This window comes from Etheostoma cragini, chromosome 21 (assembly GCF_013103735.1).
Source record: "Etheostoma cragini isolate CJK2018 chromosome 21, CSU_Ecrag_1.0, whole genome shotgun sequence".
Taxonomy (NCBI): Eukaryota; Metazoa; Chordata; class Actinopteri; order Perciformes; family Percidae; genus Etheostoma; species Etheostoma cragini.
The window spans coordinates 11,302,761-11,325,797 of NC_048427.1; the positions used below are offsets into that span (position 1 = coordinate 11,302,761).

Genomic DNA, 23,037 nt, shown 5'->3' on the forward strand with positions numbered 1-23,037 from the left:
CCCCCCCCCCTCTACAACACAGCTTGGCTCATGAGGGCTTAAAGAGAGATGATAATCCAGCAATCTGGGCACCATTCACCTGCCACAACATCAGCTTGAGGTTTTTGATTTACTCCAGCTTACACTACAAATCATGGGTTTGGTCCTGAGTTAGAGAGAGCGCTACACAGCACTGCAGTGACGATGGAGACTCGGGACAGACAGTACTGTATGAATGATGGCTTTTTCTACGACCTCCAAAACACAAATGTGGACATGACGGCAACAAAGGTCGTATATGAAGCAAGTAAGACCAACAGTATTGAATAAAAAAACAAATATGGATGACTATGAGTAAAACTAGATTATTGTGTTGGCTCATGAAGTACCATACTGAGTCTCCTGCTTTGTGAGCTGTCCTTGCGGACGAAAAAGGGGGTAAGTGTCTGATCGCTGCGGGTGATTGGCTCAAAGCTTGTGGGCTGGAAAATGGCTCAGTAGTTAGGGCACTCCACCCTGACTTCTGTGAAGAAAGCAGGGTCATCTCCAAGCATACGATACTCAGGGATGACATTCGTTCCGCGTACAACGCTCGTACCAAAAGCGTCCAGAATTTTAAGTAGTCTGAACTGGATCATGTTTGTTACCTGGGTGAAACATTGTTTTGTGAGTAAATCCAGGTCACGCCGCATGGCCCGCTTCCCTCATTTTATCCTGACATGGCACATCCACTTGGCAAGGAAGAGAGCTCGTAAGGGCCAGACGAAAGCATTGATGGAGCTTTAGGAGGACAGCGCATAAATGCTGCCTATTTATGCTTTACATTCAGGTGTGTGTTCATCTAAAAAAGACACACAAATACACATCTTTCTCCACGTTTAAGGGAAGCACACACCACTCGCCTCCCCTTGCCTGGTTTTCCAGTCATCTGACAATTCATTGGATAGTCCGTGTGTGTATGTGAGAGAGTGGGCGGTGGTCATAGCGGCCTGGGCCGGTGCAGGCCATCAATGTCCGGGGTGAGCTGGGGGCAGTGGGTGGCCTTGGTGGGGGTCCAGTCTCCCAGGGAGGCCTGGGCTGCCTTGCGGTGAGCCAGGCGGTGGGTGATGGAGAAACCGGCATTTCCTTCCAGCTGTGAAAGTACCACCAGCACTTGCCTGCAGGGGGAGACAGAGAGAGTTGGGAAAAAGTCCCATACTTCATTTAATAAAAAAAACTTAATAAAATCTCCCAAAACTGCAATACACTGCCTTAATATCTCAAAATAATATATTTATGGCAAACATAACAACATGGTGAAAATACAGCTACTCTCGAATAAAGAGCTGCTAAAGCAATAGTTATTACAGTTATCTAAAGAGTGAACCAGGAACAGGTTGCTGATGGACTAGAGCCCATTAGCAACCATATTCCAAAACAATCAAAGTAAATATAAATTAGAGTAGATCTTTTTGATGTAAATATGTTTTTTTTTCTAATAATACATCTCACAAGGGAAAGAAAATAAATTAGATTAGAAAAAAATAATATACCATAAGAGTCAGACAGCCATCCTTCCGCTTCCTTTTTTTCTGGCTAATACATATTGTACAGTCCCTAAGTATGCCACTGGTATTGGTTTGTTAGCTAGTCAGCAAAGGGTTGGAGGCTAGGATTGGAGGAAGACAAGTTGCTTCGTCAGCACTCTAGAGTAGTTTGTTTTTTGGATTCAGTCTATTTAGAGAACAAGATGAGGTAACATGGCGACTGGAAGTGCACTCCAGAGAGAATCCTGAATATCATTACCTACCTGCAAAATGCTTGCGCCTATAAACTGATTGTATAACAGCAGGTGAGTAAAATACGACTGTGATATTGCAGCTGAGGTTTTTTTTATCAAGTGAACTGACAATATTCTTGTTAGCCATTTTACAGAGTTAGATTATAATGAAATCCTCTGGGATCACTGATGTTTATAGAAGTGTGTATGTGTGTACACATGTAATCGTCTTAATGGGTGGATGTTGGCTGCACCTGGACTCTATGTTTCCAAAGCATTTAATCTCATCACTCGCAATCTATTTTGTTTTTCTTCCAAGGTGTGTGTATATGTATATGTGTGTGTGTAGGTGTGTGTGTACCTGTGCAAAGGCGGAACGCTGTCGATGGTCTTGAGGCTGCCGCGTGTCGACACCACATTAAAGCTGTCAGTGCAATCACAGGAGACGTGGAGGTAGTATTTGGGATGGCGGTTCTCCACCACCACGATGAGCCCCGCCCAGCCGTGGGTCAGGTAGTAGCACGTCATGCCCTCGCGGCCCTAAGAGCACACAGGGAAACACAGAAATGGGAGCGGGAAAGATGTTTCTACATATATCTTGTTGCTGCAGAGCATTCAGAGTTACTGAGACCCCTCACAGCAATCTGCTTGTATAACACAAAAACGCCTTGGTCTTTTGATGGACTGATGGCTGAAAAAGTTTCTGCTTTAAAGGTGCAACCCTATGGTGTTAAAATGCTTTTAACACTGCATTCACAATAGCAACTCGTCCTGAAGGTCAGATGACTTTCATCTCTCGTGCAGGGGCTGCTCATCTCTCTTTTGGGGCCTGTAATTATAACAAAGTGAATACAAGTACACTTAAACTGCTTTACCATTTAGTCATTTAGCTGCTGTCCAATGAACCAGTAACATAATCCAGTAATTCCACTGCGCCTAAAACATATCTGTCAGCAACACATGTATGTGCTCATAATACAAACCACTTGTTTCATGACAGCTCAAATTAATGCACAAATCTCCTCCACTAAAATAATTATTTTTTTAACCATATTGTTAAAACACTACTGTTCGTTTAGTGGCCGCCATGCACTCCTGAGTGCAGGGCCCATCCACCACGAACAGTGAATGATTTAACAAAGATGATCTCAAGTGTTTAAAAAGCTCTGTCATTCTCTAAAACACAGAGCCTATGTGACAACACTTTCAGTAAAGCGCTGTTCAGACAGAATAATTTGCCTCCGTGTGTGTGTGAAACAGGGGCCAGAGACAAGTGTGCTTATTCTCTGTTTGAGCGAGTGTATTCGTATGTCTCACCTCGTGTCTTTCGCCCTTGTTTTCCGTGAGGAGGATGATGGCGTCGGCTAGCGTGGTGGCCATCGCCTCCACCTGCTCCACCATCACCTGTCGCGAGCTGTAGATAGCAAGGATATAGCCGGGGAAGTCTTGGCTGGGCCGCCGTGCTGCTGCGCTGGTCGGACTGGAGACTGCAGGACAGAAATGGGCTTTAGTGTAAGTACCTACTCCTATACGCTGAACAGGGTTACGGGTATGGATCAACTGGGTACACATTCATACGCAGGAAAAAGCAACAAAAGCATTGCTTGTGTGTAGTGTATCTGTACACCTACCCGGCGTGGGAGGACCTTCCGCCCCGCTGACATTCATCTGCCAGTGGTTGAAGGCGCAGCAGACAACAGCGTACTCCCCAGGCTCCAGCATCACATCACAACCAACAAACTTCTTCACCGCCCGCTTGCTGTGGGCCAACAGGCGGCCCAGAGTCAGCTTGTTGGCGCTGCCGAAAGAGGCGCGAAACACCATGATGCACAGGTCCAGTAGGTGGCTGTCGGCTGTGTCCGACCGCCTGCAGAGGAAGAGGGGATGAACGGGTTAGCACAAACAATGGTAAGGATGGAACAAAAAAACAGTAGGGGGAGGAAGGACTGTCCTATTTACCTGCTTCCCTCCTGGAAGAGAGCAAACTCTAACGCCGTTCTCTCCAGCACGGTGAGGGCAGTGACGGTGACCGGTCCGCTGGCCCTGCTGGGGAAGCAACCCTGCAGCCTCACCTCCTGCCAGTCGGAGTGGATCTTACAGATGTCCACTGAGTCAAAGTACCTGTGGGAGGAGATGGATGAGAGGATAGAGCCTTCTTTATCATATAGCATCAACAGAACGTCCTGAGAAGGACGCGTTCTTCTGAGACAACAACGACTTGACCTGCTGCTCTCCCCCTGTCATGAGCAACGTTGATTTGCATGCATCACAAGGAACTCTTTCATATCAGCACAGCCTCTGAGAGGGCTGCCGTACAAACACCATTTACCTTGCTAACATGTCAGACCTCCTCCTTCAAAGACAGAGCCCCCGAGAGACATCTTCTCCCTGCCTTTAAGTCTGTTTTTCACTGTTTCATCACTTTCTAACCTTGCACTGACAACTTTCTTACATCTTACTTTGGTCTTTTTGACAATCTGGAGAAAAAAAAAAAAGGGGGGGGGGGGCATGCTGAAGCTTTACAGTAGGCTTTGATCACGTAAAGAAAAAATATGTCCTCTGTTAAAATCTGTTGTTGTCTTAAAATTCGGTTACTTTTTAGTGAAATAATATTTCTGTTATGTTATTAATCATCATCTATTTGTCCACTTGAGTCAACATAAGGGCCTTGATATCTGTCCCACAAGCTGACCAACAAGCATAGGCATGTGCGTGCTGTAGGTTTGTCATATAAAACAAAGCTGCTGAGAGATTATTTGCCTGTCAGAGAAAACAATAAACAGTCAGAAGACAGATGGGATTCTGGTCTAGGCTGCACATATTTTTCAGGTTTGAGTTGTTCTGGAGGACAGCCACATCGATCCCTTTGGACTTACAGCGACTCTTATTTTGTTAGACACGAGGGACATGAATAACAGTCTGATACGCACATCATTTATTTTTCAGTGAACTTACTAACCTGGTGGACTTTGTGACAATGCCCGCTGATCAAATTGTTTGCTAAAAGTGCAGTCCTGTGCACGATGTACAGAATGACTTGGTTTCGTCAAACCACGGTATTAACACAAAATATAAACACTTATAAAACTGTTTTTTGGTTTGCAGGTCACACAGATTTGGCTGTTGTTCAGTTTGGTTCAGTCAGTTATGTTTTTAGGGCAGTCCCAGCCAGGCAAAAACTCCCTATTGTGTTTCAGATGACTTTTCAATCAAGCTGTTACAGGCAACAGTGTTTACTGACCTCCACAAGGTTGCAATGTAAAAAAACAGCTGGAAAACACCAGTCAATACTTGATGCTGTGTGTGACTGAATGCCAGGATTAATGTAATATGACAAAACACATTTATACAATAAAATGTGTTATACAACACAAGTATAAGAATCTCCATGCCAAATCCTTGGCAAACAAAGCAACCACACAAAAAATACACAACTCCATAATAACACCATGGTGTGGGATCCAGTGCATGAAGCACTTGTTAACAAAACACAATGACACACAACAACTCATCCAAAATCCACAAAGGCAGGATATTACTAAAACATCCAACACATTTTAGCACGTGGCTCCATCATGACACGTCATCATCATGGCACAATTAAAGGGTGGTTTATATTTTATTATATACACATATTTCACCTGTTTGGCTTTGACATTTGCTCCTCTTAACAGCTGGTCCTGGGAAGCTCTTTCCCCTCACAGGTGCAGGTTACATTTCTAACAGCGGTGCGTTTACAATAAACAACACAGCCACCACGGCTCAAATGAATCAGCAGAAGACAAATCTGTGAATCCAGCATGTGTGCACAGTGACTGACTGTGAAGGCACTTTGGAAAATTACAGTGCAAAATAAGAAATCACAGCAATGATGATTTATTGTCAAATATGTTGACAAAATGCTATTCCAAGCAGCATAAAGAGCTGTAGTTCCATCAGAAGCTCCACATTTCAATTAAAACATTATTTAAATAAAAAAAAATCAACTGTGCAACCACTAACATCCTACTTTCTTTTATTTTAGTTTTTCAACATGGTGCTGAACAAGTCCGTCTTTGTTGTGTTGTTAGATGTTCTCATATTTTTTTGTTGTTACTGGATTTAAATTGTGCCCTGCCTAGGGACTGCAGCCTGAGGCTATCTCTTGTAAAAATAAAATGTGCATGGCTGCTAACAAATAAAATGAATATTAATTAAAAAAAAAATATATATATATATAGATATATATATATATATAGAGAGATATATATATATATATATATATATATATATATATAGAGAGATATATATATATATATATATATATATATATATATATAGAGAGAGATATACTGTATAGTCAGTGTTTACTTTAGAGGCTGCAATGCCTCCTGGTGCCCACTAGGGGGGAAGAAAGCTTGCCTGGTAATGAGTGAATGAACGATTAAATATGAGATAAGCATCTACATTACATCACATTTCATTTAGCTGACGGTTCATCCAAAGCGACTTCCAATGAAGGGCTTTCAACCTTAAAGGTACAAACTCCAGATAACTAGAAGTAAGTGCAAGTACATGGGCTACAAATGAGGAACATGTGGACTCAAGATTTTATGATGCTGTTGTGGTTGGATCAGTGCTGGTAAATACGCCCACTGTTTCCTAAACAAACCAAAACAGATACACAATTGCAACTGAATACTGTCTTACTTTATAAAGTCGCTGTACTCCATCCAGAAGACACCCTCGCTGCTGCCATGAGCCATCAGCTCGTGACGCAGGTGCTGCGGCCAGTCCGTCCACTCGTCCGACCAGCTGCCGTTCCACGAGAAGCGACCCCACGGGTTACGCAGCCGCAGCAACCTGAAGCGCGGCCAAAGAGTGACAGTTAGGGGAGGAAGACGACGGACAGAAAGGGAGAGCCAAATGCAGAACACAGTTAAGAGCGACAACAGCTTTCGGTTGATGCGGTCTCCCCATCTCTGCAGACTCATATTGCTCCTCTTATGGATCATTGCCTACATTTTAACAACCCATTTTATTTTACTGCCTCCTCCCTACAGTGAGAAACCTGAGAGGCATAATGGAAAACCATATTGCAGAGTTCCTACTTTCCAAAAAAAAGAAGAAAAAAAAAGGGGGGTAGGTGATTCGCTGTTACCAAGCTGCTTTTCATCTCCTCCGGCTCCTAGCAAGAGGAGTCCAGCTCACTCCAGTGGCCCACTCTTCTACTCGGATTGCTTTATGGCAGTAAATTAAAGCGGATGTGTGGAACTCTCATGAGCAAATTACATCTGGGATTTACGGCTCCTCCTCGCAGGTAGGACAGAAGAAGGGTCCTCCGTTGTGTGGACCCACAATGCTGATCAGAGTGATCAAACGGAACTGTTGAGTACCTGTTCTCTATTGGCATTTATCCTCGAACCCATTAACCTATGAATCATTCAATAAGCACCTTAGCAGAGCATGCATCTGTTTAATCAATTCTTAACCAAGGGCACTTTTTCATAAATATGCCTCTTTTTTTTAAACGAGTAAACAAAATATTTAAGACATGGTTTCCTGCCATGAAATACACCCACCAGCCCATGCCAGTGAAACCTACTGTATGATTCACTGCTTTTAATTATGCAATCTACAACAGTCATGAATGAGAGAAGTAGAAGGGAAAGGAAGAATTACTTAGACTTAGTATTTTTTAAGGGGAATGGCACATGTAGAAATGCAAATGTTTTTCCCCATTTTGTATTCCCCGGTTAAATTTTTTCATGATATTTTGGTTAACACAGAAACACAGCTAATGTTTTGATCAAATAGGTTATGTTATGGCCCCCAGTGTTGACTTTCTAAAACGTTTGTGAGATATCAGATTTCAGCACAGTAACTAATCCTTTGTTACAGTTGTGAACACAACACAAATCCCTTAGTTTGTGGAGTCATCCAAAAATTCTCCCAGAATTATTAAATTAATAGATTGCGAAATGCAGCGTTGGTTGACGTCTCCTCTTTTTGTGTTATGTACAGTGTTGTACCTTTGACTTTTTAAATCAAGGAAGCTGATATTTTGTAGCGCAGCTGTTAATCTTTTGAACTGATGACTCACTCGGGAGAATGTCATGCCTATCCGAGCCAGTCGGTCACCTCACGCTGAATGAATGGGACATTCATGTCTTTGGATTTTTCAGCTTAGTACAGATGGTCGTTTCATTTGTTTCACTAATTTGGTTTCTATTAAGAGTCTACTTTACTGTTCAACTACCAAGACATAATAGATATACAGGAGGGAGATAAAGCAGATTGATAGATGTTCAAAGAGAAATCCGGATGGGGATAAGCGATGAAACTAGAAGAACTCACAGAAAGCGGGTCAGATTATCCCTCTAGTTCACATTCCTTCATACCTGTAACCCTGGACGTCTCGGACGTCTAGGATGGAATAGGCGTGTCGAGGACGCAGACCCAGTGACTCGTAGACAGCGTCGTCCACCTTCATGTTGCCTCCTCCACAAGATGCACCCATCAGAAACCTAACAGACACGGGCAACACACGGTCACGGTAGGATTCACTTAAATATCATCAGGAAACAAACGTTTGCAAATGATTTCTTTATTCCATAAAAGGTCCGAACATTGTGCTTCTTTTGCTTCAAATGGCTCATCAAGGTAATTGTTTCTTTACTTATTTATTCATTGTTTAAGCAGGAGAGCCCTCAAAATTAAAATCTCATAATTTTGGCAGCACTCCACGGAGTTACAGACAAAGAACGAAAAACAATATCACTCATATACCTGTTAATCGGATTTAAAATTCTGACTGATGCTTCTTCTTTGCTGATGCAGCACTTGTTGATTTTCCAGGCCGTTCCCCTTTGATATCTATACCACAGCTTTTTTGACAAATGGACCTGCAGTTTGGCCGTGGATCAACTGCCCCCTTTGGAGTTCTGCTAGTTGTCTCATGTTGCTTTGAAAGCTCACATATCAAAGTGCTGATTACCAGACCTCTTTTATTACATGCTTATGCTGCTAATTGGCATTCAGCGCGATTGTTGTTTTGTAACACCTTCGTGTTTGTTGTAAGGATAAGAGAATGTTGATCCACTCTTACTATTTTTTATTTTGTCTGTTACTTGTACTGTGCAAAAAAAAAAAAAAATCTATTGTATATAAACTTTTTTTTTTGTTATTTAACCGACACACGGTGAAGAATTATATTAACACAAGGATGGTTTAAAAGTAGAACGCAAAGCCAGCGAGGAAAATGTTCGGTCCTGCCCATTAGGGGTGTTAAAAATTAACCATGGCATCGATGCATACCGTTTGCGGACCTGGACCATTCTGCATGGACGATGCAGTGACATAATCGATTATTGCTTACTGATGTTAGTTGTTGATTTTACGGTCGCTGCTTTTTGTTTTTGCCTTGTTGTCTGATGTGTTCTGCCTCCGCCCCATTCAGGAAGTGTTTTTTTAGGAGCAGATACAGTAAAACGGGGAGTTCATATGTATATTTGACTGCTTGAGTTTGTTGATGAAAACCATGTGTAGCAATACATAATAATATTAAGGAGGTGATGCATTGTGATTCAAATCGTTGACAGGATAATCGCAATTGAATCCAAATTGTGAGACCATTGAAGAGCCACTCCTTCCCTTACCCAGCCTCCTTGGAGCTGAGCATCTTGGCCCAGATGAGGTCGGTGTCGATGGGTTCCTCCCGAGGGTTGGTGGAGCTGACCTGGAGCATCAGAGAGTCACAAGGCGCCCCCGTCAGCGTGGCCAGGCCCTCAATGGCGCGCCCTGCCTGCAGGGCAAAGTAGGAGCCATGGAGTTTGGCCAGGGCCTTTTCAATAAGCGCCACCCATAACTGCTTCCTCTGAGCCTGGAGTGATGGGAAAGAGAAGTCTCAGTCACGAGAAAAGCTCACTTGTAACACGTGCAGTAGTACTCCCAACACACGCTTTGATGTGTGGAGTTCTCCTTTAATGGTAACAGTGGTATGAGTGAAAATAAAAGAAGGTCAGAGGGTGAATATTCTGCACGTATGATAACATTGTTTTGGCCATCTTTATGTATTACCTATCAATCTTCTCTGACCTGGAAGAGGAAAAACACTATACAGCTAAACCTCCTCTATCTATTCTGCAACCTTTGACGCTTGTTGACTAAATATCATTGAGCCTTTATTTTGTAATCCATTACTTCTTCCCTAGTCTATTTCCACGACGTTCCACTTCAAGAATTGCTCCGGTGCCGCAGGAAATTCTCCCGGATGCAAATCTTTACGTCCGGTTCTTTCCGCTTTGGAATTTTAAACAGTCCGCTGGATTCATGAGGACTAACTGCTCCTCAGATCTCTGCATGGTAAATCCAGACAGCTAAGCTAGCTTATTTGTCCAACCTAAGTTTTCTCTCACACGGCAAACAACTTTTGAACGTACATGTTCCACCAAAATAAGTTCCTTGCCGAGGCTACTTTGCAGTGGCTCTGAGCTGAGCTTAGCACAACCCAAGGCGATTGTGATTGGTTTAAAGAAAAGCCAATAAACCAGAGCTTATTTTTCTCCTATCCTGTAATGCTGAATGGACTGGACCCTCCTCCACAACGCTGCAAAGAAGGGTCTGGCACTGCAAGACTACTTCTTCTCCTAGTTTCCTCCCTCCAGGTTCTTCCCACAGACCTGGGAGAAGAGGAGGTAGCCGTACTCGTCACAGGGCAGCATGTCATCCACCAGTACAGTCGTCCACGTCCCGTCTTTACACAACCGGACCTGGTAGGCCCCTTCTGGACAAATGGTCCTAGTGATCATCACCCTCTCCACCAGCTCCGGACGCTCCGCCAGCACCGCCAGAGCACTCAGGAACCTGGAGAGGGATAAAACTCAACAAATCAGAAAATGACATGTAACATCAAGAAGGCCAGATGGGCGAATGAGAGGATGTGACTGTAACGCACAGCAAAAGGCAATCTGAATAGAGGAGTGAAAGAAATGGAAATGCATGGATATAAATGATGAGCTTATTGTGACAGGTGGATGGATGTAAATGGATGCCCGCTTTAGTTGAAAAAGACAGGCGGAGGCGAGGAATGTGGACTGACGGACGCAATCGGAGAGGACAAAAAGAGTGCGTCAAGCAGGTTTTTGTCTTCATTGAAAATACATCACATTTGATGAGTTTATGTCCTCTAGTTTCCTCCCCATTACTGTTAATTCACCTTGCAGTAAAGACAAACTGGTTCGCCTCCCTTAATTAGCTTGCGAGAGAAATTGGTTAATGAAAAATCCGGATACATCAGAAAATGCTATTTCCTCACACAAGAGAAGAGTGGCTGGAGACACGAGGATCCAACTTAAAAGAAATATGCTTAATATACAATACAGTGAACATTAGTTCATCTGAAAGTGTGGAAAGAGATCATACAACACTGACGAAATGGCTACAAATTGCTGAGCAAAAGATATTTTTCTTGGTACACTGTGGACTCACTGCTGATTTCACACTATACTGACGCCTTTCTTAATGCCATAACTAAAACTTATCAAACTGACTTGCTACTTTTGCCACTTTATCTACTGAGGAAAGTAAAATCCCTTTGAGTCCAGCCATCAATGTGTGTTAGTGCAGCAGCCCTTTACCCAAATACCCAAACTCTTTGTGTGGGGTTGAAAATGTGTATTATCAAAGCTATCCCCCATCTGTTGAAGAGGCAGCTGAGTGAGGCCCATTCAGCCACTGATGAAAACCCAATCGGCTGCAAAGAATCAAATGGAAATTCAATTAGCCGTGTCATAATGTAACTCTAATGTCAGATTGTACTCAAGGACAAGGGTGAGGGGAGCTGGGTTGTTTTGCTAGTTTATTAGGACAATCGTGTGTGTGTGTGTGTGTGTGTGTGTGAGAGAGTGAGTGAGTGAGTGAGTGAGTGAGTGAGTGAGTGAGTGAGTGAGTGAGTGAGTGAGTGAGAGAGAGAGAGGAACTAGAGCTACATCCTGTCGTGAGTGAGAGGATTCAGCTATGGGCAGGGTTTTTTTTGATAATCTGTGTGTGCTGGTGATGAAGCAAAACGTTGTATTGGGACAACTTTGTGACTGATCTTTCTTGTGTGTATGGAGGAAGATGGCAGATGGCAAAACACACACACACACACACACACACACACACACACACACACACACACACACACACACACACACACACACACACACACAATCCAAAGGACACAGAACAAGGGCAGGGAGATAAAGCATGTGTCCAGACTCACGTTCCCGTGAATAATCTCCGTCAGGTGTATCTGCACATCTGTCCAACTATGCTCTGCTCCCTCTTTCATTTAATGCTTCCTTCTAACTTTTTTTTCCTGTCCCTCCCAATTTTTCAGTTTCTCGCTTTCGGTCTCTTTGCTTGCTGTTTCACTGCCTATCGGTCACTGCCTGAATCTCTATCTCTCTCCCTGCTAGCTTCAGGCTGCAGTGTTCGTCTAAAGCAGACTGTGACAAAAATCACAGTGACGTGACATATCATCTGCTGTCTGTTTCTGATTCCTCTGACCTTTCAGAGAGACTGAACGGAAAGACTATTTCCCTTACATTGGCTAAAGGCTAGCTATTCTTGAATGTCCTTGGTTGAAGCATCATCAGGGCAGACTTCCTTGTGTTTCCTACCTTTTCTTGTATATGAATGCTCTGTCTCTAGATTGTTCCAACCTATCTAGACGGATTAGTGTCCCGTGTAGTTCTGACAGCTCACCAGCAGTTCCCGAGCAGGCCTTGCAGGATGTCAGAGGGCCGTGGCGTGCGGAAGACGGACCACTTGACGCCTCGGTCTTTAAAGTTGCTGCAGTTGATCTCGTGGGGGCGGAGCCACTTTTTGATTCGCTGCTGGACGCTGTCGCCCTCAGGAAAGCCCACGGAGCGAGGTCCCGGGGGAAAACTGTCATCCACAAAGTTCACGGTGTTCTGAACGGGCGACGAGAAGGAGACGGTGGAGGGTGGAGAGGAAAAGAGATAGGGAGACAAAGAGGGTGAGATGACTGAACCTCTTCAAATAATAACTTTCATTGAAACTAGATTCAAAAAGACACTTTTTTAGAAGAAAACAAATGATGTAAAAACCCATGTTTAAATAATGCTCAAAAGGAGTTGATGAGAGAACTTCAAAATAAAGCTTTTCATGCACATAATGCGAGCCTGAAGGACACTTGGCGCTTTAAGGACTAACCGTTAATCTCTTCCCTGCATTTCTGATGTGACATATTTTTCAGGTGGATGATTAATACAGGACACTACAGGCCTCCACATGAGCCCTGCATCTGGGGTGGAACAAGGACAAACTACTGCCTTCCACATTTAGTCACGTGGCAGGATGAATGGCTTCCACCGTTAGTGGGCCATCACACATCTGCACAGCAGGAGACCAAATGTGGTGCCAGGAGACAGAACACATATGCAAATCCCTTTCAAAAACTTCCCTTTCTGACACATTCCTTGCAGAGCGCGGAGCATTTAGAATGACACACTGGATTTCAACACTCTGAAATGTAGCTGCCTCTCTACTGTACACAGGACCCAGACTACATTAACAGATCAAGACACCCAATCTGACACACTATCTGCCGATCTAAAACTCTCCTGTACACAAACCTGAGAGGGCCAACAGCCACTCACGCAACCCTATCCGGTTTCCTATTTGTGGTGTCAAAACTGGGCTCGGCCAGTCTTGTTGCGAGGCAGGCAGGGGATGGGATGTGGGCACCCCACTGGTGGCTCACAGTGAAGCGAATTGATTAGTCGCCATCCCCACAATCCAATTCTGTAGTCTCGTAGAAGCATTAGCTACCAGACAGAATCACTTTAACGCTGCCTCACCACCCCGGCCATGCGAGGTCTCCGTGTAGCTTACCGATTCTGTAGCTCGCTGGCTTACGTGTGACCCATGTGCTGGCTTTTATTGTATGGGCTTAGGGGTCCATGTGGATTTACCACAGAGGTAGAGGGAATGCTTTGGCCCTGGACACACACACAGACAGCACTTCTAACTAATGTAACTCAGAACACATTAAGTACGTAAACAGAAGTACACTGCTCTAAATAAACTACAGATATACTTTACATTGCACTCTCATTTTAAAAATTAACAAACATCTTCATATGGGTGTATATATATATATTATATATACATATATTAGCTACTGTACAATAAGAGAATGTGAGAATGTCATGATGGTTCTGAGAATCATGTTGCACTCACCTCTCATATTACAGTGATGTCAAAAAATACAGAGCAGACTATGTCAAATGGGATAGGCCAGTATGAAATAAGATATAACATTAGTACCAAATTGGAAACTACTACACGTTTGGATTGTGCAAGAAGTAGGAATACCACGCACATAACACATAGGCAAGTATGTGTTTTTCAGGTCGCTGTGTTGTGACGTCAGCCAGCATAAGTCTAGCTGAGTGTCCTCATCGAGGGAACCTGGTGCTGCTGTCTCTGATTCAATCACTGGCCACAGGCCAGCATGCAAACTAGACCACAATCAGCCAATTCAGCGCTGAGCTAAGAAAACTGGCAATCATAAGAGGCCTTTTTGAGGATGGGAAGCTTGTAGCTAGATCTCTACACGGTAATGACAACCTATTGATCTATGAAAATATGTTGACAAGGAACTAGAGAGCTGGATTTCAAAGTGCCACATGTTATATACCCAAAACAAAAGTGGCCCAAAACAGCCCGGTACGTACGATACTTTCACATGTGGTAAAAGCCCCGTCACTGCAAGCAATCAAACAAACCAACCCCAGATAAAATCCTACGTGTGGCTAAAATAACAAACACCAACTAGCATAAACAGAGAAGAAGGAAAAAAAAAAAAATTCAAAGTGGATATGTTACCATGTAGCATCTTTTTGTTGCACCCCCAACAGGGTAACATGGAGAGGGAACAGAGGAACCTGCAGCCATGCTGGGTTTACAGTTCCCAAGCAGCGCTGATAGCGGTTAGTAGCATTTACTTGTCTGGCATCGGGAGTAAGACACGCACCGGGGCACTGGCATCAAGCTCACACACACCTCTCGCTCACCAAACCAATCATGGAGAGTAGAAAGGCAAGGAGGCAAAAGAAACAACCTGCACTGAGCTGAAGAGAGAATCATATTTCTTTCTCCAGCTCCAGTTTTGGTCTTTAATGATTGCTGCAATCTGGACAAACTCTTTAGCAACACATCCAGTGTATTTCATCAGCAACACCATCTGCTATGATGCAAAATCTTAACTTAACAAATAGTTAATTTTAAAAAATCAGTCTTTCACTGTATTTGTGTACAATACTGCCCAACCACCTTGTTCCAGCGCAACCTAAAGCTTTCTCATATTTTCACCACGGGTGTTTTGGTGCTTGTCAAGTGTTATTGCCTTGAAAGTGAGAGATTAGAAAGACTAGCTCCTCTCGCTTACCAACTCTGCAACCGTTCATCTCTCTGACCACTAAAACCGAGCTTCAGCACTTGATGCGGTTAGCGATTACATTCACTATAGGAAAGCGGATCATTTCTGCTCCTCTCCTCTTCAGCTCTGCTACTAAAAATAGGCCAGCCCCTGTGTTCACCTTAGCACATACACCTTAGACAGACAGACACAGACACATGCACGCGCACACGCACACACACACACACACACACCGACTGCTACACTGGAGAATTGAGTGCAGTCGTGTGGAGAGGGTGGAATGGGGGTGGAGGGGGTGCTTTGGGTAGCAAGGGGAAAGCATATTTTGAGATATTAGCAGAAAAGAGGGAAAAAAAACAGAAAGTGAGACTGGGGATAGATGTGATGGAGGGAGACGGATAAAAAGGAGATGGAGAAGGGAAAGTACTTCGAAGAGCGCAGAGGGGCAGAGCTAGAGAGAGCGAGGCCTACAATATTTGCAATAGGGAAAATGAAAGATGATAAAAGAAAGCCTAACTTAAAAAAAATGGGAAAAGAGGAGGGGAAGGTGGGGATGAGGGATCTCTGATATCCTTCCTTCCTACTGAGCCAACTTCCCTCCCACGCTCGCAGCAATGAGCCTTTCAAAGAAGTCATTAATAATGCATTCTAAAGCTCACTTCATGCTATTGTAAACAGGGCATGATAGGTGCCAGGCCAGTTTAGTAAGTGGGCACGCCTGAGACACCCAAATAAATTCAGAGAATAAAAGCCTGCGTGTTTAACAAGGTTAAATTAGTCCAATCAAGTTTGTCTCATTGGCATTAAGCTTAAAAAATCGTCTAAAATGAAGCCTTTTGACAGCCCTGAGAAGCATATCCATGACAACATAACACAAGTATATCAAAGCCATAAGGTCCAGTACTGCAGAGAAGGTGAACATGAAGTGGTGTAATACAAAGAAGCAACATAAACCCTTGTGAAATCTCAACTGGGGTTGCTAGGGAAGACATCTCGTTGTCTCCAAACAGCTGTGACACTCTGAATCAGACCAATCAGGGCTCATGGATGACACAATAGATCTCAAAGTCTCCTTGATCTTTAAATATTAAACGTAGAGGTGCTCCAGTGAGTAAAATGCATCAATATGTATTGGATTAATGTCAGCATTAAAAACAACAACAGTCCAGCAGTCTAATCTAAACAAACAACTAACTGGACTTTTTCGAGCCTCCGGTTTCAAGAGTTGGTGTCCTGAAACAGACCTTTTAATTTAGTGATGGGATTTCTCTGTGACTGAAGGCAGGTTACAGTCTGGATAAAGTATGAGGCACTCCGTATCTGCTGGCTGTTTCAAAATCAGCTAACGAAGCAAGTGCAAACGGAGGCAATGAGAAAAACTATTAGCATTTCTCTGAAATTAGAGAGATTGAGTGAGTGGGAACAGTGCCAGAGCCATAACAAAAAGAGGAATTACAATGAGGGAACTGTGCACCCTGTGACGCAATGCACATCCAACTAAGCAGACAGAAAATGTTTTCTAGTGTTTCCCAGCTACAACGCATTCTTCTCTTACCTCTCTGCAGAAGCTGACTATGTTCTCCAAAAGCTCCTTGGCCTCGCCCTCATCATTCCGTCGACGGGCATCTACATGCATGCTCTCCCTCCTCTTCAGAGGCTTAACCACCTTGCGAAGGGTGAGGTATTGCTGCGCTGTGTGGCATGCTGCACAGTATTTGGCCTTGATGTCATTGAGCAGCGTACACGCTGGGCAGCTCCACTGTCCTACCTTCTCCTGAAGGCTAGATGAGGTGGAGGAGGACGTAGAGGAAGTAATAGCAGAAGAGGAGGAAGGGTAGCCCCGGGCCTGTTTCCGTGTTTTATGACCCGAGGAGGATGAGGAAGGTATACAGGAGCATGATGTAGTCCCACAGTGTGAACAGCAGCGGGGCAGAGGCACCAGCTGCTCCTGAAAGCCATGCAGCTTGGAAGAACCACAGGCTGAGCACTTGCCGGACCCGGTGGGGTTGCGCAGCGTGCACTTGGAGCACGCCCACGTGCTAAAGTCTGGGCTGGAGGGGCTGGCCGGAGTGAATCGCACCGTCTCACAGCCTACCAAGTCAATGAGGTCAGCACCAGCCTGCGATGAGCGGCAGGTGTCGCACTTAGACGAGCTACCTGGGTTGGGCAATGAACAGCTAGGGCACTTCCAGGTGGGGGCAGCTGTGGAAACAGCAGGGAGGTGGGGGATCAATGGGTGGTGCTGAGGATCTTCTTCTTCCAAGATACTGAGGCGCTTGCTGGGGTATGAAGGTTCCTGGGGTTGGGCGTGTTTGGGCTTGGTTGGCCGCTGCGGGCCCGGCTGGGGTGGCACACCGGCTGCTGAAGGGGAGGTGGGGCTGGGAGTGTTGGTGCCTGGGTTTGGTGGGCGCCCTGGCGGGGGCACCTCTCTCCTGCTGCGAGGCACCGGGTTGTTTTGCAGGGATGAAAAGGTAGTAAAAGGGGAGGAATTGGACAGTGAGGAGACATGGGGTGATTCTTGAGGATCACAGGCAGGGGCTGGGGGAGAGTCATCCGTTAGGTCTATAAGTAGCGGAACAGCCCCTGCTGTGTGAACAGGAAACCCCAGCACAGGTGTTCGCACCTCAGGCACAACTAGTGCCTCGGGGGGGATTTTAGGCAAAGACAGTTTCCTGGGCCCACCACAGGCTGAGCATGACAGTGCCACAGGTGTGTTGTGAAGTGTGCAGCGGGGACAAGCCCAGCCCGAGTGCTGCACCTCCAGGCCACACACCTCCCCATTGCTCTCAGACCGACGCAGCACTTCCTCCTTAGCTGGATGCTGTCCATGGGGCTCGAGTAGAACTGTGGGGGGGGCAGTAGGTGTTAGGGGTTCAATCGGACCAGACGGGAGGCCATTGGCAGTGGCAGCTGTGGTGGTTGTAGGGGGTGTGTGAGTGGCAGAGGATGGTCCGAAGCCACAGACGGTGCAGGCTCCAGATCCCTGGGGGTTGTTGAGCGTACAGCGGGGACAGGCCCAGCGATGCTCCTCAGTGCTGCTCAGCCGCAGGATCTGGTTAAGGTCGGGCTTCTGGCGTGGTGCCTCACAGATGGAGCAGCGAGGTGCTGCGCCGGCATTTAGGAAGGTGCAGCGTCCACATGACCACTCACTGCCTCGCACGGCGGCTGCCATGGAGCCCGGAGAGTGAGAGTGGCTGGAAAACAGAAAACATTGAGTCACAATCAACTAACAACCAAATGAGTCAGTATTACATTCTGCCATATAACGGTAATTGCTAGGCAATAATACATGCATATTAAGTATGCCACTGTTCAATCATTTGAGCCATTTCAGTCACTAATATTCTGAGCCATGTTTAAGCGTTGTGTTGGTGGAGCAAAGTAAAAACCAAAACAAAAAGTTGGAAATATAGGAGCTAGACGGACTCATAAAGTGTAAGAGATAAGAAATTATGAGAAAGCCAGAGAATGAATACATGTTTCCAGTGTGATTATCTAAAGAGAGCAGGACAGCAAAAACATGCGAGACTGCAAGAGGAGGAGAGACAGGCCGAATTAGAAAAAGAAAAATAGAGTGTGAGAGGGAAAGATTAGCCAGTGCAGGGGAAAAATCAAATCTCCCTCCTGGGGGGCTCTGAGGGCAGTAAATCCATACACAATGGCCACATGATTAGAGTCAGGAAGACAGCACATAGAGAGGAGGAGCCCGAGGAGAGGAGGCTGCTACTGACTCAGAATACCAAGGAAAGCGTTTTCTTCAGTCCTCCTGACTGACACTTATTAGAATGGAAAAAACATGTGGGTCTCTTCCACTTAATATTAGCACTTCTCCCCCCTTTTACTCTGAGAATGCTAATGGAGGGTAGACAGGGGCAACTTAAGGTCACGTCAATCCCATGCCCAAATGAATTTCCTCCTATTGAATGCATAAGTTTATTAATATTGGCAGCACTTAGGAGTTAGGAGTCATACCCCTGGATTTAAAGCAATTTAAAAACAAATACTACCGACATCTTTAACTGGTCTTCAGTGGTGTAAACAGTGCCGAGGGAAATATGTGAGGAGAGGAGAACAAATTTATTGTAGACAGTTTTAATTCAGAAGCATTGGGAGCAAATGACGTATCTAGTCAGGCCTGAACGGATTTCAATCTCTCTACACGTAAAACTTAAAGCAGTCTGTTGTCATGGATTGCCTTGTATGTACAGTTCATTCTGTGGGCCTGCAGTTTAGTCAATCTGACTTATTGATGGTGGGTATATAGGGAGCTTATATGGGGCTTTGGGAGAGGAAGCAGCACAGTTGGATACCTCCACAGAGCGATGGGGGGTTGGAAAGGGACGCCCCCCAAGGGAGCAACAAGGTTGCTACCCGGACAAGCCCATAAATGTCACTGTCACTCAAGCTGCTCATGTGTGAACACCAACACAGAGATGGTAATGTGGGAATTGCAGAGTAGTGGAGAGTAGGTGCTAAGAGCTACAACTCTGCAATGCTCTTTACATTGATCTCAGTGGCAAAGATGTTGCCCACAAAATGACCGCTTGTGGATCTGGTCACATTTATCCCATGCTGTCTTAATGTGGTAGGAGAACTATGCCCAAATTTAAGGCTGCTATCACAAATGAGTTTATGGGGTAGACTGGTCTGTGGCTATTGGTAAAATGTCTATATTCCCTATGGAAACGCATATTCTAATAATCCTTCATCGGTTTAAATTGGGAAATTGAAGAAGAAAAAAAAAACTTCACAGTCCATGTGAAATTTTAACTCCGGTCTTGAGTGTGGCTGCTGGTTGGGCTAAGGTCCTGCTCTCCTGCACTGCAGCACCATGAGTCCAGGCCGGCTAATAGCCCTCAGTCCAACTCCATTAAACCCTTTCAAAGCAGGGGAACCATCAGAACTCAGGGGAACCTCTTACAGAAAACCTCTGCTCTCCTCTCGTCCACTCTCCTCCCTAAGGTAAGGAGGAGAATGACAGCAAGAAGGGTCACTAAGTGTCTCTTGTGGTGTCTTTGTGTGTGTGGGTCCTTGCCGCTGGGTGTAAGCGCTTGTGTGTATGCAGGCATGAAGCTATATCTGTTTGTAGCGATAGCATAACTGCTTGTTATATTGTCCAACTATATTTGTGCCTTAGTTTGTGTGTGTACACAGCCCCAGGGCAGCAAAAGTATGGAAGTAGAAGTCCCGGTGCTTTATGTCAGGAGCTATTAGCACTGCATTCATTGTCCTAGGCTGAAATCTGCACTCCCATATAAACACGGGCCCACTGAGTGAGGAGGAAACATAGCCTCAACAATAAGCAAAATGAGGAAGACACACTTTTTGTGTAGACACACAAACAGTGGGAGATCAGTCTTCGAGCTTAGCTCTTCGTTTTGCTTGTTTTTCATCCCGCAGTACTAACTGCCATGTCCCCCTGTTATGCTGTTCAATAGTAAGTGTTCTTGATCTTAAACATTAATAGCATCAGTCAGTGATAAAAAAACACACAAAAAAAAAACAACAACAACAACAATAGAATAGTTTCCCTAAAAGTTTTTACTACGCTCTGAAAGCATTACAACCCATCACCCACCCTTCAGTTTAGGTTAATGTGGTTGAGTTAAGTGGCGGTCCCATGCTAGCATTGATGGCCCGTGCTTAGCTCTCCAAAAGCCTGCCCATGTGAAGCAGCAAACAGCAATGAAGACAACGACAACAACAGCAGCAAGTGTCAACACCTCATGTTTGATGACAGTTTTTTCCCTGTGGCCGTTCTCATAACTGTCAGGCCTCTTTCATCTCAAGCGAGAGAGCAAAGTCACGGTGTCAGCCACATGGAGACTTTGTCAAAGCAATTGATATGGTTTGTTACGCCGCAGAGGGATTGCAAATTCATTATGTTTTTGTCTGCAACGGCCGATGTACGAGCTTTTCATTGAAGTGATCAGCCGCACAAGCAATTTTTAATATCTAGCTTAATTATCTCGTTATTATCAGCTGTAAGCACAACCCCTATTAAAGTTAAAGCATGATGAACAACCAAAACTATTACTCAGTCCCTCAATTAAAAGGATGCATTGTGAGTGCATATTGAGTGAGCGCAAACACACACACACACACTGTTGTATGTACAGAACATGCCTGCAGCAGACAATGAACCACGACGGCTTGTGATCCCTGAACTCCACATGAAAGGCTGCTCTTCGTGTACATGCCACACACACACACACACACAGACACACACAGACACATACACACACCTTTTGTCCTTGGCCCTGTGCTCAGAGGAGCTGCTCTAAAAGCGCCCACTACAGTTTCCTCAGTACCTCAGTGTCGCAGACCTGGGCGAGTAGCCAATAGCTTATAGTAGAGATAGAGAGAGAGAGAGAGAGAGAGAGAGAGAGAGAGAGAAAGAAAACTCACCTGCCTGTAGAAAACACATCTTCCCGCATTGAGGCCCTTAATGCTGCCTGCTGCCCATAATGTACCTGTTCCGAGTCTAAATTAATTTAAGTAAGAGCATCAATGATCCCTGGCCAATTTGTAATGCATCACTGGCTATAAGACAATCATAGAGCACTTCAGCAGACTATTACACGGAGTGAGAGCTCTACTGCGCACGGTGAAAACAAGCAAACCAGTAAATTCATGGTGGGTGGAAAAAAGCCTAACTAACTGCCACAACTGAGGAGTCAGTAAAGACGTCTTCAGGCTTTAGAGAAAAAGGTGTGAAAGATACAGAATGTCATGATCTTGGATGTAAAATGGGTCAGTAGGGCTTTAAGAAATGCTAAGGTTGGACATACAACTACAAAGGCAGAACTACAAAAGCACTGGTGACTGTGTAGGCCACCTATGACTTGGATTTGTTCCACATACTGAACTCGATTGCGAGATCAAGTGAACTGCGTCTCACCAGCTTCCCCCTGCGTCGCTGTGAGACATTTGGCTCTTGTGCGACAGTCATTAGCACTGCCTTTCTGTTGTTGGCCCTGAGCCTGGGGCATGGGGGGGGGGAGGCGCGGCGCCTTTCTTTGGCCACTGGGGCAGAGCGTACCTGCTTCAGACACTCAACACAAAGACAAGCATCACCAGGACAGCAGTAGCCAGCTGTTATGTGAGTTTTTTATGTTTTGTTGACAATTTACTTGATAATTAAACATGGCATTAAGCCTAAACTGCTTATATACGTACATTCAACTATTTTTTTTTAATATCAGTTTTATTTTTGTTAGTTTATCATCAGGTGATATTGTATCTGACGTACTGCACTGTGCGGTACAAATATGTCTTTGGTTTCTTTCTAATCTAAGAACTCAAAAACACGATTAATATTTAAAGAACACCCTAAGAACAAATATGTCATACTATTTATGCTTTCGCAACTATTCAAACACTTAACTGGCTGTCTGATGAATTCTTCCTGACATTAGACTAAGCTAACACACAAACAGAGTCAGTCAGCACTTCAAATATTATATAACACATGGCCTATCTGTTAGTGCTACACAGGGAAACCCTGACAGTCCTTCTTGTGATAGGCTGTGCTTTCGAAATTTTATAAAACAAAAAGGTTTCTCAGAGCCTTGACTGTGAATACAGATAACCAGGAAATGCATAACTAAACATACTGTCTACTCTGTACTCTTGTTGCCCATTGGACTGATAACTAATCATAAAATGACACTTCCACACATCTTATCTTGTGTATGTATAACTGAGAGCAACATACCAAGTGTACTCCCTGGGATGAGAACGTACTTGACAGACAAAAAAAACTGACTCCCAACATGCATCACTACTTGAAGCTTGTACACAGCTGCAAGTTAACCCATAAGGTGTCTATTTGGGCAATTTAAAGTGCCCATATTATGAAAAACATCAC

General features: G+C 44.6%; 1 protein-coding gene across 2 annotated transcripts in view; it reads right to left on the bottom strand.

The window, feature by feature from the left end:
• capn15 (calpain 15) overlaps nt 1-23,037 on the bottom strand; it is a 36,222-nt gene that overhangs the window by 2,317 nt on the left and 10,868 nt on the right. For both annotated transcript variants that reach the window (XM_034860040.1, XM_034860039.1), the window contains exons 2-12: nt 16,723-18,361; nt 12,467-12,675; nt 10,399-10,582; nt 9,376-9,599; nt 8,119-8,244; nt 6,428-6,580; nt 3,698-3,859; nt 3,370-3,605; nt 3,056-3,225; nt 2,100-2,278; nt 1-1,136 (exon numbers count right to left, since the gene is read on the bottom strand). The exon at nt 1-1,136 is cut by the window's left edge and continues 2,317 nt beyond it. In XM_034860040.1, the coding sequence (XP_034715931.1) occupies nt 959-1,136; nt 2,100-2,278; nt 3,056-3,225; nt 3,370-3,605; nt 3,698-3,859; nt 6,428-6,580; nt 8,119-8,244; nt 9,376-9,599; nt 10,399-10,582; nt 12,467-12,675; nt 16,723-18,339 (3,438 nt within the window). In that variant the 5' untranslated portion in view covers nt 18,340-18,361 and the 3' untranslated portion in view covers nt 1-958. The remainder of the gene's footprint in view (nt 1,137-2,099; nt 2,279-3,055; nt 3,226-3,369; nt 3,606-3,697; nt 3,860-6,427; nt 6,581-8,118; nt 8,245-9,375; nt 9,600-10,398; nt 10,583-12,466; nt 12,676-16,722; nt 18,362-23,037) is intronic.